The following is an 18724-nucleotide window of genomic DNA, read 5'->3' on the forward strand; positions in this document are numbered from 1 at the left end:
ACCTGGAATTATTTCTGCTTCGAGCTGCAACGATTTCCGCTTCGAGTGTGTTTCGGGCTTTGACTTGGACATCGTTTGCCGAATGCGCCAGTGACACCTCTCGGCGATTGCCTTTTCTGACGTCTTCAGGTTAATTCTGCACTTTGCGTAAGCTTTAGTAGTCACTTGATGAGTTTCCCGAACAAGCCAACTTTGCGTAATGATCTCCCATCTGGGCCTGCCCATTTTGTCATTTGAGGGTGTGATTACTGATCAATTTCAACATGTACAAGCCCTTTCAGTCGCATTAGTTACCAAGTACGTCACCTGGTTGTACAGCAGAATGATATCCAGATTACCCTTGTGCAAGGCACGCTAGAAAGACTCAATGTAGATCAACCCCGAGAATCTCAAGATAGCCAACCGGTCCCCCGGGGATGGAAGTGGAATAACCTGCCGTGTCCTACTTCCCATACGGAGTTTGAACTGGTTTCTATGTGCTGACCTGCTTTCCCACTTCATTCAAGTTCCACTCCATCTAGCAATGAACCTAAAATACAGATACTTTGCGATGAACACAATCAGTAAGCCTACTAAGCCATGAGGCGACTGAGACACCAGGTGACTCTTAAACTCGATATGTATATAGTAGGGATCTGTCTCCACGCCAGTGGATCGAGTCGCCGCCTAGTTTTTCATCGGTGAAGCTGCAATACGTATACGAACGCTGTCTCGGACCTTGGTCTCAGATTCGGGATCGTCAGTCCAAAACGACATGTCGTTTGTCTTTTTGTCTTTCCCTTTCTCTTTTAAGTTAGTCCCTAATAAAGCAAACTTGATTCACAAGATTATCAATTTAGTGATACACATATAGACTTACCCGAAAGGGGGTACCTAAGATTCAGGCCTTTAGCGTATCTGTTACTTAGTTGTACTCTGAAGACCATTAAATAATACCTCATTTTCGCTTATACGTTCGTTTTAATCTATTAATATCTGAGTATTACCGTATTCTAGTAGACTCATCTTATGTGCCTTCTTCAGACACAGCTGTTCTCACACTATTCCTTTCCGGGGTTGTGATGCAAGGGTTAGTTGTGTTGAACCCTACTGATCCCGACCGAGGCGGTCATAGCCTTTCTTGCCAAAACCCTTTGCAATGAATATCAGCACTCGATGCGGTGTGACCATTGATTCACACACTCAGCCCAATTCGCACAAATCATAGAAGATGGTGATGACATGAAGTGTCAGTAGACAGTAAGCCATGTATAGATCATAGGTTTGGTGTTGTAGTTCAGAAATTCATCCAGCGGACGTCACATCACGTCCACATTTCATTCTTTTCCTTTCATCGAGACCTTATCCTCTCATTTTGGTTGCTTTCTGGATACGGAAATATTTCGGTTACACTTTTGATTTTTCCAATTCTAGCGGATCGAGTTTTTTCAACGAAGTCTACTATGGCAAACAGCAAGTTTGATGCCTTTGACAAGCTCGACTTCGTTTACAAGTCTGTCAAAAACCAGCCTCTCAAAGCTACCGTCTTGGTTCCCAAGGCATTGCGAGCAAACCCAAGCACGGAATATCCAGTTCTGGTCAATTGGCATGGCGGTGGCTTCGTCGTTGGCCACAGATTGTACGAACAATGGTTCAGTCCTTGGTAAGTATACCAGACCCTGGATCGCGGATGAGACATTACTGATGCCATAGTGATCGCAGGATCATTGATCTGAGTCTCTCTACCCCTTCCATTCTCATCACTCCGGACTACCGTCTTCTCCCCGAATCGAATGCTGCCGATATCTTGGCCGACCTCGAAGACTTCTGGACCTGGCTTCGCACTCTTCCCGACCTGGCCGCAGGATGGCAAGCACGTCCCGATCTTTCACGTCTCGCGTGCGCGGGAACCTCCGCCGGTGGCTACCTAGCCGTCCAGTCCGCCCTCCTCTTTCCGCACCTGTCCCAAATTAAGGTCATCATCTCCATTGCTGGCTCTCTGTATACCGACATCCCGTACTACCGTATCCCAGGCCCAAAGACTATCCTTGGCAAAAAGGCTCCGCTGCCCCACAAGGCCGAGAGCATTGTCCGGGCTTATGTGAAAAGTATCAAGCCTGGGACCATTAGAACCAGTGGAGATCCGGTCGAGATGTGGGAGCTTTTGACTTGCGTTCTGCAACAGGCGTATTTACCGCGCTGGCTTGGGATGAGGACAGGGCGTAGCAACCACACTGACGTTATGAAAAATCTTGAGAAGGTGGAAGCACTTCCTCCTATCTGGGTGGTGCAAGGAACCCATGACTCAGTGGTAAGCGATTTCTGTCGTTCAGAATCAAAGTCAGGAACTGTTTTTGTGTAAACTAATGGACGACCATATTCAGGTTCCTCCAATTTGCGCAACTGGCTTTGTGGACGGGTTGAGGAAAAGCCAACCACATGTGCCTGTGCTACTTAGTCTTCAACCTGGTGATCATGGCTTCGAGGTAATGCACACATCGGAAGACGAATGGATTCAGGAAGGGTTAAGCTTCATCAAAGATTATTGGAATTAATTTTGAGAAGGCGCTATGAAGAAATATGCACTAAACACTTGTCATGGACTTCCAAAATGACGGTGTTATTACTAAGACTTTGTCCAGTATGCACCTGATCAAGTGCCCAGTAAACACCCCTAATGTGTCAGGCTGCATCGGCAGCTATCAGGCCATCACGGAACTTACATCTTCCTTTCACGGTTCCTTTCGTTGTCAACTGCAAAGCTTTGTTTCTCCAGTCACCACACTTCTCGTTGTTCTCTGAGGGAAACAGCACGTTGTGTTGATCACCTGTACGGATTGGTAATGTGCTCCTGGCTGTGCGGTAGCCGGAGCGGAAACATGCTCTGTTCCGAGCCTTACTTTTTGTCACTGCATGCGCATTTCGTGTTCTTACTGATGGGGAATTCACGGCGCAATCCATCCATTAAAGTCTGACCACCATACTTCGGATTATTGGTTCATGTTTGTTGCATGCATCTGTGAGGCTCGGGCACTGACGGCACTGACGGGTTCCACGGCGAAGTCCTGCAGAAAATCTGGTCGTTTCGGTCTAAAGGCAAAAAAGGACCATGTTGTGTGCAGATCCAACGTCGAAGCAAGCCTTCATGTGCATTAGCTGATCAGAATCACCGAAGTACTTTGTACTTGTTACTGTACTGGTACTTGTCACTCTGTACCTCTGTACCTCTGTACCTCTGTACCGAATCGCAGTAAGCAGTAAGCAGTAGGTGTTACTGTGGCCTCCCGTGCTTGCAGGCTTATCAACCTGACCAAATCAGAAGTTGGCCCCTGAATCACTGATCGACGGGACGGCATTAGGCGGGAATACGAACGAATTCCACCGTCCCAATGTCTCTCAATAAACTTGTTTGTTTCTTCTGAACCTTCAATCTGCACTCCAGGCTTGCATTTTCGCTGTAGGGCGCCCTACCATCCTGCCCGTTCGCGAATCGGTCGAGGCTCATGAGTAACGGCGCGACCCTCCGGTCCTCCCTTTTCTTGAACGCTCAAAACTTAACGCCTGAGTCATCATGGGCGACGACAGAGTGGCAACCGCGACTGGTTCGACGCGCTCCATCACGTCAGCCGCAAACCCTGTCGCACCCAACCTCAAGCCTGGGCAACCAACCTCGGCCATGAACCTGGATCACAGCGGGCAGCAAGCTGAGCCAAACCTGGTGAGCAATACCTAATCCTGCATGCAAATTGCATTCATCCTGCTGTCGCTCTTGTTGGCAAAAACAGCAAAAGAGCTCTGGCTAAGCGTGGTCAACAAACGACAGGTAACATGGAACGGCCCAGACGATCCAGAACATCCAAAGAACTGGACAGCGAGCCGGAAATGGCTGTCAATCGTCCCGGTGTCGCTGTTCAACTTCCTGGCCTCGGTCAGTTCCTCTACCATGGCCCCCGCGCTGGGCACCATCGGCCGCGAACTGCACTTCCAGTCCACCACTCTCCTCATACTGTCACTATCAGTGTTTCTGCTGGGTACTGCTGTCGTGCCACTGTTCACGGCTCCGCTATCTGAGGTCTTTGGGAGATCCATCGTGTTGCAGTCCTGCAATCTGTTCTACATTGTCTTCAATACGCTGTGCGGGAGTGCGAAGACCCCGAACGAGCTAATTACTTTTCGCTTCCTCGCGGGGCTGGGCGGAGCCGGTCCATTTGCTGCAAGTCCCATACCTCTTTCTTCCTTTCTGTTTTCATACCCCGCTTCGAATACTAACAGATGCAAACCAGATCGGAAGTGGTGTCAATGCCGATCTCTTCCGGCCCCACGAGAGAGGCAAGGCCATCGCGGTCTATGTCATGGCGCCCCTCCTTGGAGGTCTCGTGGGACCCATCGCAGGTGGTTTCCTCGATCAATACGTATCGTGGCCGTGGTGCTTCTACGTTATTTCGATTGCTGGTGGGGCAGTCCAGGTCCTTGGGCTTCCCTTCTTCCACGAGACCTACGCCCCTGTTCTCCTCCAGAGGAAATGCAAGCGTTTGAAAAAGACCACCAATAATCCAGACCTGTACACTGAGCACGACAGTGTCTCCCTTCAAACGCTTCTGCGCACAAGTGCGATCAGACCGTTCAAGCTGTTGGCAACTCAACCTATTGTGCAGGTTTGGAGTTTGTACTGTGCATATATCTGGGGTATTTTGTACCTCATCATTGCTACGTATCCAGAAGTTTGGACCGGAATCTACGGGGAATCCATCGCCATCGGGTCACTCAACTACATCTCCCAGTTCGTGGGCATGGGATTGGCCTCACAACTTGGGACTCGCCTTGCCGATGAGTACTACAACAAGAAGTGCGCAGGGAATGGGGGACAGGGACTCCCTGAATTCCGTCTTCCTGTCCTTACTCTGGGAGCTTGTATAGTGCCCATTGGTTTGTTCATTTACGGATGGACTGCGAGGGCTAGTATCCACTGGATTGTGCCGTGAGTTTTCTCTTTTCTTTCTTTTCTCTCAGACGTCATTTTCAGTCCCGGTTGAAGCCCTGGCATGCTTATCAATCGTTCTTCAAGCGTTGGGCTTCCTGACCGCGATTGACAGAAATATTGGCTCGGCTTTATTCGCAGGCGGCACCTGTCTTGAAATCCTCTGCGTGATGGGTTACATGATCGACACCTATCCAAAATACGCAGCAAGCGCCATGGCATCCGTTCTCGTCCTTCGAAGCATTTTGGCTTTTGCCTTGCCTCTCGTTGCCTCCCCGCTGTAAGTCCCCGATGAATAATTGCACCGCTCAAACTAGAAAAGTCAACCACTGTGACCTCGGTATTCGTATCTGGTTCGAACCTATTGCCTAACGCCGAGTCTAGTTATGACAATTTGGGTTATGGCTGGGGTAACAGTCTCCTCGCATTCATCGCAATATTTGTGGGAATTCCAGCTACAGTTGCCTTGCGGTATTTTGGCCCGGCTTTGAGAAGGAGGAGTACATATGCGAGGGACGACGTTTGAATCTGAAGTTCAAGTACTTGGGTTGAGCTATGTTTCTCGTAGGAAGGGCTTGCTTGACATCATCTTCTGCGACGCAATGGTCATTGCCGGAGCCGAAGGTTTCCGGTGAAGACGGTGTGCTGTACAGCATTTATGTAATAACTTTAGAATAGGAAGCACTGAGACCAGCGCACAAAAAGGCATCAACAGTTTAGCATGAGTCATTTCCCTGGAAATGCGCTACTGTAAAGTCAATTACTTTTATCTTTTGCTGTAATTAACATCTGCGAGAACGTGCATGCCATTTGTATGTCGGCGTCCAGTGTTCCTCATCCCATCCCCATATTTTCTTTCCAACTGAGATATACGAGACCACGTAGCACCCAGTCTAGAGGAAAGAAAAGTAATTTTAATGCCTCTACGTGCCATTTGGATCGAACACACACACCTATGCACACACGCAAAAGAAGAAGCCAGCGGAACGGCCTCCATCATACACTAGACCAAAATCAAAGTCCACTAAGTCAAGAAGAGAAAAACATTGTTTGTCAGGTATCGCAAATGAATTGGACAACTATGGCTTCTTTTGCCTTGGGAACACTCCATCAACGACCAACTAATTCTGTGCTCCCCCATGTTGGTATCAATACCTTCACTCAGACTAGATTGTACAAGGGGCTCTCGCCAACTCATGTGCCCTAAGCTTCAACGTTTCGCGTCCTAAACAGTACCTCCGCTTTCGGATCGGGAAACTGATTCGTCTGGAACAAAATCCCCTTTGGCCGCCCCTTCCCTTCCTTGAACTTGATGTCATAATGCTGAATCAAAGCCGCGACCACCAGCTTGTTCTGGTGCGCGGCAAACCATCGCCCCGGACAAGCATGTCTACCGCTTCCAAACTGCAGCTGCGTTTTGGTGATGGAGGTCAGCTGGTGCCTGTTGGAATCGCTCTCCGAAGCTTGGCGGAACTTGAAGAAGCGAAGCCCGTCAAAGGTCTTGGGGTCGGGGTAAATGTCAGGGTCGAAGTTGACAGCGTTTGCAGGCGAAAATGTCATGGTGCCGGCCGGGATCTGCGTGCCGTCGGATAGGGTGATAGGCTGGAGTGCCTTTCTTTGGAAGGTCGCTATCGACGCAGGATTAATTAATGCTAGGTGTGGGAAGACGAGGAAGGGACATACCGGTCAGGTGTCCACTGTGCCGCAGGGTTTCCTTAAGGAAGCTGTCAAGCTTCTGCAGCTTGCCCATGCTTTCCAGGGTCCATTCCCCTCCATAGTCTTTGAGCACAGATTCAATCTCCTCTCGCAACACAGGAATGTATCCGGGCCAAGTGCAAAGATTGAATATGGCGTTAGTGATCAGTTGGCTCGTCGTGTTTACTGAAACTGCCGAGATGCCTAGCTGCGAAATGCCGTGGAAGTGAGCATCTCTTCTATCCGGCTCTGGGACCAAGTCTCTGAGCCACTCGATGGAATCGTTGGGCTTTGTGTAGCCTGCCCTCTCCTCCTGGATTTCTCGCTCCCGGAGGATTGGGGCGACGAGGTCTCGTGCTCTGGAATTACATCTCCAGACTGCGCGTAGCTCGGGAACGAAATACTGGACGATAGGGCGAAGCCAAGCAGGGAAAAACCTGAGTTTTGCTGAAGAGAGGAAAATGTTTCTAACATACTGCATTCCAGGTGTCAGGACATAGGCTTTTCGATCTCATTTCGAACGAACTTACAGAGCAAGTTATTTCAATCCACTCCTGGTTAAGATGGAGGTGGCTCCCAACAAATATCTTGGCATTGACTCTGGCCACGCATCGTAGCACTTTGGGGTATACTTGAATAGGCTCCCATTCTAGATACTATCATCAGTGAAAAGATTCATTTTGAGTTCCTCCCAAGAACGCATACCTTTGCTGCCTGGGAACTCGAGAGGAATTACAGAATCGACCTCATTCTTCATGTCCGGAAAGATGGAACCTGAGTTTGCCGGGTCAGTCGCAAACTCCATCCAAGTTTCAAGCCCCGCAATTACCCATGTTTTTGTTCAAATCATTTTTCATAACGACATGCCCGAAGTCGAGTTTGGACGAATCGATGGGCCATAGATAATCTTGCAAGAAGAACTAGAGTCATTCATCAGAGCCTGGCGTAAAAACATAGAAACTGGGTGCTTTTTCATACATTGCGAAGTGCTGATGGAAACTTGTTGTCGGGCAACATCTTCAATTCATCAACGTAGTCTGGAGGTATCACAACTTGATCTCCTTCTGTCGTCCAGATCTTGAAGGGCTTGCCATAAAACTACGACTAGCACGTCAGACGCTCTCGCTCAAAACAACGAGCCCTCTCGTGGGTCCCGAACCTTGTTGTATGCCTCTTGAAGGAGGCTAGGAGAATCGTATAGCCATCTTTTCTTCAAGTTGCCTGCTGCCGATTTTCCCGGTACAAAGTTTGGTATCAACGATTTGCCTTCCTTAGACTTTGAAGCGAAACGGTATGCAAGCAATATCAAAATTGCAATCAGAGCCGTATACGGCTTTAGCGCCGGCGGCATTTGCAGCGATAGCCCATCAAAATCCATTGCGTAGTTAGTGAAGATTATGGTCTCCTTGTGGTGTAGTCTCGTGGGAGAACAAAAGCTTAGATGGCAAAAAGAGCGGTGCGTGCGTGAATGAATACTGAACGGCCTTGGGACACAGCAGACCTTCTGCTAACCAGGAAATGGTGCTATCTCCAGGAACCATTGACGGCCTGGGGTCATGAGGTGTGGAGTGATTACAGGATCCGAGGAGTCCATAATCACATGGAACAATCGCATTTCCAAAATGAGACAGTGTGCGAGACCATCGGAGAAATCTTTGTTTGATGGCTCGTCAGCTTACCTGTCTAGTTCCGATGTACAGTCCTTGTCACCTGTACTGCGAACCCTCGACCAGTGGGAGTTTCAACACTTGTCAGCATGTATGTGGTTTGTATTCTTTCCATTACATGCGTGGCACTGCAGGAACTCGGTCCATCATACGTCACGTACACCGACCATTTCTCTCGCAAATGCAGGCTGGTTGCTTCTTGTGTAGCCAAGCGAGCCTCAATCTGCACAGTTCGGGTTTCGAGGGCTCCGCTCCCCGCGGTATTCCGCCTAGGGAGATCGTAGTCAGCTACCTACTGTTGCCGGCAGACACCGACACCCCACTATTCTCATCCTCCATTTGTTTCCTTAGAGTCATCTTATTACTCAGATTTCATCAACAGGATAGTGCTCTGAGCATTGTCTCCACTGATATTCCTAAGTGTGGCAATGTCAGCCTCGTGGGAGCCAAGACGGATGAGTTTCCCGAGATCTGCTTCCCGAGATCTGCCACCAGCTTGCCGAAAGTAGTGTCCCGGGCCCGTCAGAGCATAGACCGTCCGCCCACATGTGTGAGGCATATCTGTCTGACATGACTGCTGCCGGCCAAGCAGCACACCACTTCATAGAGCAACGCTAATTCACATTCGGGAAATCTTAGTAACGAACTACTCAAAAGTTGACAAGTCTACCTGGCCAGGTACGCAAGTAGGTACGTACAGTGCAGCACAGCAGACATCCAGTCCACCTTGCTTCCCTTGTGTCCCGACTTCTCTTTCCCGGTGCCCCGGCGATGGATCCCGCTTCGTCTCATCATCAGCTTGGGGGCGGCTTACTTTCTGCGAGCCATCCCAGGGCGAGACTACTTGCACTGTGCATCCTAAAAAGGTTGTCCCGATTTGTTGCTGGTGATAGCTCACTTCTTCCCAACTGTCTGCATATGATAAGACATGCAGGGTTGTAAAAGTCCGAATGAGGATTTTGTATTAAATTTACACTAAATCAACAGACTTCAGGCACAGAACCAGGAGGGGGAAAAACAGTTTTCTACATATTAATTGCGACTTTAACTGTGAACCCGATTTTCTTTCTAGCTTAAACGCTTAAATACAACAATGCTATGTTAAAAAAAGTATTATCCTATCCTTTAATACTATCGCCTGAAACTAAAAAAAAAAAAAATTATTCGAGGTCCATATCATAATGAATTTATTTATTATCATTCATGTTACCATGTACTCTTTGTTTGCATACCAAGTTGTGGGTAATGTACTTTGTCAAAACACGACCCAGAATCAGAAACGCTGACGTCAATGTGTCAATTTGAGTTAAACCGGTACAACTTCTCTAAGCCAGAACAGGAACAATTCAGAGAGCTGTACCTGGACGAAATAAACTTCCACGTGGATGGTGTATGGCCTATGTCAGCCTCTTACCTAGGTCGATTTCACTGCACCCACTGGACACAAGCGCCCTCTGATCCAGATGCAAGTCGGTCCCTCTTGCAGGCTGACCTGGTGGCACACGACGTCATTGCAACAGATGTCGAGAAAGTGAGAATCCGTCGTTGAGACATGCCCGAGGTGCACTGTTTGATGTCATGCCTAAGGACAGAGTGTGCTTCACCTGGTGGGCGGTATGGCTATGGTACTGCTCCTTGTGTCAAGGTGCCCATTCTCCATGTTAGCCTCGTCACTCCCTCGGTCATAAAGCTCTCATATATGTAGTGAGACATACGATTAACTTCCTCCAGCTATTTCATGAACTCTCTGGACTCCACTACCCCCCTTGATTTGCACCAAGCCGAATTTCTATCATTGGTGTTGGCTGACTTAACACCAAGGCTTTGAATAAAACATCAGTAACCTTTGAATTTCTCGGCCACAGTAATGCCCACACAGCTTAATCTTTCCCTTATATACCTTTCAATCAATTAGATCCTCATACCCGACATCGAACATGGCCACCAACGGTTACCATCCTGAAGGCACAAACGGCCATACAAACGGCCATGCAAATGGGTGGTCGAGCCCTTCCACCGAAGACTCAGGTTCTTCAAAGCCCAATCAGGTTCCAATTGCTATTTGCGGCATGGGCATGAGGTTGCCTGGAGGTGTCCACAATGCCAGCGACCTGTACAACTTCCTCGCCAACAAAGGTGATGCTCGGTCTGTTATCGGAGAAGATCGCTATAATGTTGATGCCTACTACGATCCTCATGGCAAGCACGGCACCATCAACACCAAGCATGGTTACTTCTTGAGCGACGTTGATTTCTCCATGTTTGACTTGTCGATGTTCACCCTCACCGCGGCTGAGGCCGAGCAGGTTGATCCGAATCACAGATTGGTGCTCGAGGTAGTCAGAGAAGCTTTCGAGAGTGCCGGAGAGACTGAATGGCGAGGAAAGAACATTGGTACTTACGTCGGTAAGTTCTTTTTCCCTTTGGCCTTCCCTGGGGAGGCTCCGTATTTTCATGCACGCAGCCACTATCAACATTTCGCCTCTGTAATCATCAATCCCCATTGTCCACCTTCGAATGCGCCGTTATTATTTCTCGTATGTGACGTTCTGTATTCTACCCAATACTTACTTCTTCCCAGGAATGTTCAGCGAGGATTGGCAGGAGCTACAACACAAAGACACCCTTGAGTATAACCCGTACAGGGTTTTGGGTGGTCTTGACTTTGCTCTGCCCAACCGCGTGGCTTACGAATATGATCTCAGGGGTCCCAGGTACGGGCGCAGAATATTCAAACGTATTTGATAAATCAAATCACTAATAATTGGCTAGTATGATCATCAAGACGGCCTGCTCTTCCGGTGGTCTTGGTCTGCACCAAGCCTTGCAAGCCATTTCGCAGGGCGAGATCTCTTCTGCGATGGTCTGTGGGACCAATCTAATTATGGCACCCGGAATGACAATCAGCATGAGCCTACAAATGGCCCTCTCTCCCGAAGGCTCATCCAAGACTTTCGATGCGTCTGCCGACGGATACGCCAGAGGAGAAGCTGTGACCGCACTCTACGTGAAGCGTCTAGACGAGGCGATCAGAGACAAGAATCCCATTCGGGCAGTCATCCGAGGATCAGCTAGTAATGCTGACGGCAAGACTCCAGGGCTGGCCGTCCCTAGCCCGGATGCCCACGAGGCCGTCATCCGTCAGGCTTACCACAATGCCGGCCTGACTCTGTCGGAGACCACGATGGTAGAAGCTCACGGCACTGGGACCAAGATAGGGGATCCTCTCGAGACTAAGGCGATTGCGAACTGCTTCGGTGATAAGGGTGTCTACATTGGTGCTGTAGGAATACCCATCCCCCTTCCCTACCGCAGCAACACGTGACATCGCTAACATTAGAATAGATCAAACCCAACATGGGCCATAGCGAAGGCGCTGCTGCCATCACCAGCATCATGAAAGCAGCGCTATCTCTTGAGAACAAGACTATCATCCCAAACATAAAGTTCACGACTCCAAACCCGGGAAGTAAGCTGCGAATCCCTGTGAAGTTCAATGATGGAGTCAGGCTGACCATTCAAAGTTCCGTGGAAAAGCGGCAATTTGACCGTCCCCGTGGAACCTACTCCATGGCCTGCAAACCGCCGGGAGCGAATCAGTATAAACTCGTATGGCATCGGTGGGTCGAATGCACACGTGAGATCTCCCCCTTTTTATGCCAAGTGAGATTGAAAACGGGCTGATTCCCTTCATAACTTAGTTTGTCATCGATTCTGCCGCCTCGCTGAGTGCAGAGGCTCCCACGTCTCCACCGCGCTCTGTTGCAGCCAAGAAGCCCCGCAAAAACTTGCTGCTCTTTTCGGCCAACCACCCTGAATCCTTGAAAAAGGGCGCCATAAACATCGAGGAGTATGTCAAGAACCATCCCGATCGTGTTGAGGACCTAGCATACACCCTTGCGCAAAGACGAGAACATTTGAAGTTACGGAGCTACTGTATTGTTCAAGATGGCACAACGCCTTTTCAAGTCTCGGCACAGTTCAAGTCCCAGGGTCCGCGCCAAGCAGCCTTTGTATTCACGGGCCAAGGTGCGCAGTGGTATGTCTCTTCCTGCCTGCTAGTTTACAGATGTGCAGCAATGTTGACCGCCATTACCCAGGGTGCACATGGGCAAAGAACTGATGCTTGAATACCCGTCATTCCTGGAAAGCATCAGATCGATGGATGATGTTCTACAAGATTTGGAACATTCTCCAACGTGGTTGATGGAAGGTAATACCGTCCCCAACCTGAACTGATCCCAGAAAATCTGGCTTACATAAAACAGACATCCTCTTGAACTGCAGCGACAGAACAATCCTTGGCAAAGCTGAATACTCACAGCCAATTTGTACAGCTCTACAGGTTGCGCTTGTCCGTCTCTTAGGTACTTGGGAGATCACCCCATCCGCAGTGGTTGGTCATTCCAGTGGTGAGATTGCCGCAGCGTACGCTGCGGGTGCCTTGACCGCCAAGGAGGCTATTATCGCGGCATTCTATCGGGGCTACGTCTGCAAGACCGCTCAACGACTGGGCGGAATGGCGGCCATAGGTATTGGCAGACCTGTGGTTGAAAAGTACCTCCTCCCGGGTGTTCGAGTTGCCTGTGAAAACAGCGCATCTAGCGTCACCATCTCCGGGGATTTGGACGCTCTTGAAAAGACAATGTCCACGATCAAAATCCAGAATCCGGACGTCTTGGCCAGAAAACTTCACGTTGAAATGGCATATCATTCCCGTAAGTCTCTTCATGTCTCAATCAACGTCTACACTTGACTAACAGGGGTAGATCATATGACTCTGGTTGGCGACACCTACTACAGACTCATCGCAGAACACCTAACCCCCGTGGCGCCAAGGATTCCCTTCTACTCGAGTGTCAAATCACAGGTACTGCACGAGGCATCTGACTTTGGTGCCAAGTATTGGCAAGATAACATGGAAAAGCCAGTCTTGTTCCACTCTGCCGTGAAACAAATGCTCTCCAAGGCGAAGGACTGTTCCGTACATCTGGAGGTTGGACCCCACGCTGCTCTAAGCGGTCCTCTGCGACAGAATTACACCGAAGCTTCAGCGTCGATCAACTATGTTTCGACTCTTGTCAGAGATACTGATGCTGTCGATTCCTTCCTACACGCGGTCGGCCAGCTCCATTCTCACGGGGTTCGAATTTCTTACCCCTTTGCCTCCGAGACAACCAAAGTACTCACCGATCTCCCTACGTACCCATGGCATTACGACAGGAGCTACTGGGCTGAGACAAGAATCATGAAGAACTGGCGATTCCGGAAGCACCTCCCTCACGACCTTCTGGGCCTTCGAACCCTTGAGGGCAGCGATGTCTCGCCCACGTGGAGAAATCTCCTGCGCCTGAATGATATTCCGTGGGTGAGAGATCATTGTGTTGGCAGCGATATTGTGTTCCCAGGAGCCGGCTACATTGCCATGGCTGGTGAAGCTATTTACCAAATTACCAATGTCCGAGACTACACCATCCGGAATATGGAGTTGAGCAAGGCTATGGTTCTTCACAACGACAAGCCCACAGAGGTCGTTACCAGTCTTCGTCCTCAGAGACTTACCTCGACATTGGACAGCGAATGGTACCAATTCGAACTTGTCTCATACGATGGCGGGGCCTGGAACAAGCACTGCTCCGGTCTAGTCCGCAGTGGTCGCGCTTCGCCCAATCCACCAAAGACAACTCAAAGCCTCGACAGGGAAGTCTCGTCATCTCGGTGGTACACGACCATGTCTCGAGTCGGCTTGAATTACGGACCACACTTCACTGGGCTGAAGAACATACGCGCCAGCGTCGTCGATACTATGGCTGCAGCCGATATCACAGACAAGCAAGGCTCTGCCGAGTCTTCATATATGATCCATCCTTCAACACTCGATCTCGTGTTTCAGTCGTTGACCGTAGCGAGCTGCAAGGGCATCTACAGGACTTTCACAAAGCTGTTTCTCCCAACCTTCATAGGCGAACTCTACATCGGCGGCGCCGCCGGGAAGACAATGCAGGTCAATACAACTGCTGTCGGCAAGCCGGGCGCGGTCCAAGGAAGCTCCTACGGCACGTCCGAGGATGAGGTGGTCTTCTATCTCAAATCCTTCAAGGGCACCGCGATGGAAGACTCGGGTGTGGAGAAGTCACCTGAGTTGAAGTCTCTTCAGCTACAATGGAAGCCGCACTTCGACTTCATCCAGGCAGGAGATTTGATGAAGATGCAATACGACATCAAAGAGCAGATTCAACATTTGGAAAGGCTGTATGTTCTCTGCGCCATAGAGACGAAGCATGCGCTGTCTGGTCGATCAACTGCGCTGCCTCACCTGGAGAAATATAGGGCCTGGCTGGATGAACAGTTCGATCGATTTCAGCAACCAGCCTATCCGCTGGTACCTGAATCAATGAAGATGACCGAAATGGGCTCAGAGCTCCGCCGGGAGCTTATCGCACAGTTCTTCGAGATATGCAAAGCCTCGGGAGGCTGGGCCCCAGCGACCGCTATCGTCAGGGCCTTTGAGCAGGCCGTGAACGTCTACGAAGGCCGCACGGACTACCTTGACCTCCTGCTCCAGAACGGAGTCCTCACCGGCATTTACAGCTGGTACAACGACATCTGGGACTTCAAGGACTTCATGCAGGTTCTCGGGCATACCCAGCCACAGATGCGGATCCTGGAGATTGGGTCTGGGACAGGCGGTCTCACGGCCAAATTCCTCGAGCAGCTGAAGTCTGATTACGGAGAGCGTCTTTACCTGAAGTACACGTTCACTGATATATCCTCTGGATTCTTTGTCCAGGCCAAGGATCGGTTTGCGGACTACCAGGGAATCGAATACAAGGCTCTCGATATATCTAAGAACCCATTGGAGCAGGGATTCACTGCGGGCGAGTACGATCTCATCATTGCTTCGAACGTCCTGCATGCGACCCCATGGCTGCATGAAACCCTCACGAATGTTCGCACATTGCTGCAGCCGAAAGGACAGCTTTTCTTGCAAGAACTGTGCCCCATTACAAGAGGTAAGCAAGAGCCTGGATTTCACTGTTTTTCCTTAAAATGGGAGCTCCATTAGCTCGATTCAGGGTGCCGGACGGAGCTTCAACTCAATACTACACCTACCCTCTCCCACGCCCAGGGCAGGTCTGGAAGATAAAGTTCTAACTTATTTCTTAGCGATGAGCTTCATTATGGGACAGTTCTCCGGCTGGTGGCTCAGTGAAGAGGACGGCAGAGTTGGCAGTCCCTTCATCTCTCCCGATGAGTGGGATAGGAGACTACGGGCTGCCGGCTTTGCAGGGTGCGACTCAGTCACCCTAGACAATGAGCAACCATACACCTACAATGCCAATATCATCGCCAAGCCTGCCTCAACACCCTCGCGCCCAACTAAGATTACCTTGCTTCGGAACTCCGAGGAGTCTCAGCTGCCCAAAGACGTCGCAAACATACTCAGTTCCAAGGGCTTCGAGATCGATCACTGCATCTGGGGCCAACAGTTGCCTGCGGACCAAGATGTGATCTCGTTCCTTGACCTGGGCAACAAGCCGCTGCTGCAGGATCTGACAGAAGAGGGTCTCACCCAGTTTCTGGACATGATCGACTTACTCCCACAAGCAGCCGTTCTGTGGCTGACGCCACCAGCCCAGATCCACGCCCAAGACCCTCAGGCGGCCCAGGTCCTCGGCCTGGCTAGAACCATCAGGTCTGAACTGGCAATGTCGTTTGCCACCCTGGAGCTCGAGCACACCGGCAAGGGGGCGGCCGGCGCTGTTGTCCAGGTCGCTCAGAAGCTACAGGAGTCAAAAGAGGATATCACGGAGCTGGATCCCGACATGGAGTACTCTTGGGTCAATGGCGTGCTCAATGTCAGTCGCTTCCACTGGATCCCTGTCGAAGAGTCCCTGAGTGGCACTGCAAAGACGCCCGAGACCAAGGTCCTCAATATCGGGACCCCGGGTCTCTTACAGACGCTGAACTGGACTGGCCAGGCCCTTGACCCTCTTGCGCCTGATGAAGTCAATGTTAAGATGTCGGCAGTGGGTCTGAACTTCAAGGATGTTATGATCGCAATGGGTATCATCCCTGGCGGAGACACCTTGAAGAAAGGATCCAGTTCCCTCGGCCTCGAGGGCGCTGGGCGCATCACTGCGGTAGGCTCCCAGGTCAGCAATGTCGCCGTTGGAGACCGCGTCATGACGATTGGGTGTGAATCTGTTGGTCTCGCAACTACCGTCCAGAGGCCAGCCAGCCTTTGCGTCAAGATCCCGGATCAGCTCAGCGACAAGGAGGCGGCTACGATGCCGGTCGTCTACGTGACCGTTCTCATGTTCCTTGTGGAGAAATGGAAGTTGGAGAGGGGCCAATCTATTCTGATCCACAGTGCTGCCGGAGGTAAGAAATACCCCTAAAACTTGTATAGGAATGCCCTGAGTGTGCTGACAATAGATCATAGGTGTCGGCATCTGCGCCATCAACGTCGCGCAGTGGCTCGGCGCGGAGATTTACGCGACAGTGGGCACGGAAGAAAAAGCTGCCTTCCTGTTAAAGGAATTTGGCATTCCCAGGAACCGCATTTTCAACTCTCGAGACAGCAGCTTCTTGAACGATGTTATGCAGGCCACCAAGGGTGTTGGTGTGGACATGGTCTTGAACTCCCTGTCCGGCGAGCTGCTCCACACTTCATGGCAGTGTGTTGCCCCTCACGGCGCCATGATCGAGATTGGCAAGCGAGATATGATGGGCCGGGGGCAACTCGCCTTGGATCCTTTCGAGGACAACAGGACCTTCATCGGAGGTGAAGTCGCTCGTCTCCTCGTCACCCACAAGCCTATCATAGCTCGTCTTCTAAAACTCACCGTCGACCAATACCTGGAGGGTAACTTCCGGCCCATCCTGCCAATCACGACATTCGATGCAGAGCACACCGAGGATGCCTTCAGGTTCATGCAGAAGGGAACTCACGTCGGGAAAATTGTCATCAGGTTTCCTGGGGATGATACCCTTCCCCTGACTCCCGCTGTTCCAGCGCCCAAGTTCAGAGGCGATGTCTCTTATCTTCTCGTTGGGGGCTTGGGCGGACTGGGAAAGGCCATCGCCGGTTGGATGGCTTCGTACGGTGCCAAGAATCTAATGTTCCTCTCAAGATCCGCCGGAAAGTCAGAAGAAGACCAGGCATTCTTCAAGGAGCTCAACATGATGGGATGCTCCACTCAGTATTTCCCATGCGATGTTGCAGACCACGACGAAGTCCGAAATGCCCTCGCCCAAGCCTCACTCCCAATCGCAGGTGCCATGCAGATGGCGATGGTCTTGCGGGACGTTGGTGTCCTAAGCATGGACATTGACTCCTGGAACACCGCCACGCGACCAAAGATCCAGGGCACATGGAATCTGCACAATCTCCTTCCAAAAGACATGGACTTTTTCGTCCTCTTCTCTTCGGTCGGTGGAACCTTCGGCTACTACGGCCAGTCCAACTACGCCTCGGCCAACACATTTCTCGACTCCTTTGTCCAATACAGACAAAAGTCAGGTCTCGCCGCCTCCGTTATGGACATCGGCCCAGTCGACGACGTCGGCTACGTCAGCCGGACAGCTAGCACGCGAGAGACCTTGCTACAGACCTTGGAGACCCTCTTGACAGAGCAGAACTTCTTGGACAGCTTGCAATTGGTCATCGCCCGCTCGTCTCCCGAGTACGCCCCTCGGAGATCCAAGTCCGCGCTGGCCGGCTACCAGAACCCAAGTCATATCGTGCAGGCCCTCGAGTCCCGCATCCCGATCATGGACCCTCAGAACGGCAGCATGTGGAAACGAGATCCTCGTATGTCGATCTACCGGAACATTCAGAAGACTTCGATGGTGGAAGGGGGTGAGGTTGCCGATCACCTCAAGCAGTTCTTGTCCAGTGTGATGGCCGATCCGAGCAAGCTCAGCAACAAAGAGTCCGCCGACACTATAGCCCAAGAGCTCGGAAGGTGTGTGTCAAACTTCCTCATGAAGGGAAACGAGGAGATTGACTTGAGCTTTACGCTATCAGCCGTTGGGGTTGACTCCCTGGTGGCCATTGAAGTTCGCAATTGGTGGAGGCAGAACCTCGGCATTGATGTTTCGGTGCTGGAGTTGATGAGTGGAGGTACTATTGAGCAGCTTGGAGAGCTGGCCACGAAGAGGTTGGCTGAAAGGTTCTCTGATAAATGAGTGACGGACATGACACGTGACAGACTTTCTGCGCAACATCCGCTGTGTTAATAGAATATAGATCCCTAGTGGTCTCGTTTTTAATCTGTACGTATTTCACTGCCATATATAATAAGGCTTATGCTGCTGACTTCGCGCGCAATGAACAGTATACTCTTCCATGGGTCCTGACTCTGCCGAATCCTTACCCAATATTTGAGACTACTGCAGG

At 50.6% G+C, this 18724-nt stretch overlaps 4 protein-coding genes across 4 annotated transcripts; 3 read left to right on the forward strand and 1 right to left on the reverse strand.

Moving 5' to 3' along the window:
• Nucleotides 1–1442: 1442 nt before the first annotated feature.
• On the forward strand, nt 1443–2294 carry INS49_004860 (uncharacterized protein; the record flags this gene model as incomplete). The annotated part of the gene is made up of 3 exons (XM_043165647.1): nt 1443–1642; nt 1702–2166; nt 2240–2294. The coding sequence occupies 3 exons, from the start codon at nt 1443–1445 to the stop codon at nt 2292–2294; spliced, it is 720 nt and encodes a 239-aa protein (XP_043017776.1).
• A 1256-nt stretch (nt 2295–3550) lies between these two features.
• On the forward strand, nt 3551–5241 carry INS49_004861 (uncharacterized protein; the record flags this gene model as incomplete). Its single annotated transcript, XM_043165648.1, has 4 exons — nt 3551–3697; nt 3803–4051; nt 4263–4957; nt 5073–5241. The coding sequence occupies 4 exons, from the start codon at nt 3551–3553 to the stop codon at nt 5239–5241; spliced, it is 1260 nt and encodes a 419-aa protein (XP_043017777.1).
• A 919-nt stretch (nt 5242–6160) lies between these two features.
• INS49_004862 (uncharacterized protein) lies at nt 6161–8030 on the reverse strand (the record flags this gene model as incomplete). Its single annotated transcript, XM_043165649.1, has 7 exons — nt 6161–6585; nt 6641–7127; nt 7183–7301; nt 7358–7426; nt 7482–7572; nt 7631–7750; nt 7812–8030. The coding sequence occupies 7 exons, from the start codon at nt 8028–8030 to the stop codon at nt 6161–6163; spliced, it is 1530 nt and encodes a 509-aa protein (XP_043017778.1).
• A 2226-nt stretch (nt 8031–10256) lies between these two features.
• INS49_004863 (uncharacterized protein) lies at nt 10257–18513 on the forward strand (the record flags this gene model as incomplete). Its single annotated transcript, XM_043165650.1, has 11 exons — nt 10257–10725; nt 10901–11033; nt 11227–11602; nt 11665–11788; nt 11844–11956; nt 12021–12358; nt 12420–12455; nt 12730–13037; nt 13089–15332; nt 15487–16704; nt 16766–18513. 11 exons carry the CDS (start codon nt 10257–10259, stop codon nt 18511–18513), a joined length of 7107 nt encoding a protein of 2368 aa, XP_043017779.1.
• Between the last annotated feature and the right edge of the window lie 211 nt (nt 18514–18724).

This window comes from Diaporthe citri, assembly GCF_014595645.1.
Source record: "Diaporthe citri strain NFHF-8-4 chromosome Unknown scaffold_13, whole genome shotgun sequence".
NCBI lineage: Eukaryota > Fungi > Ascomycota > Sordariomycetes > Diaporthales > Diaporthaceae > Diaporthe > Diaporthe citri.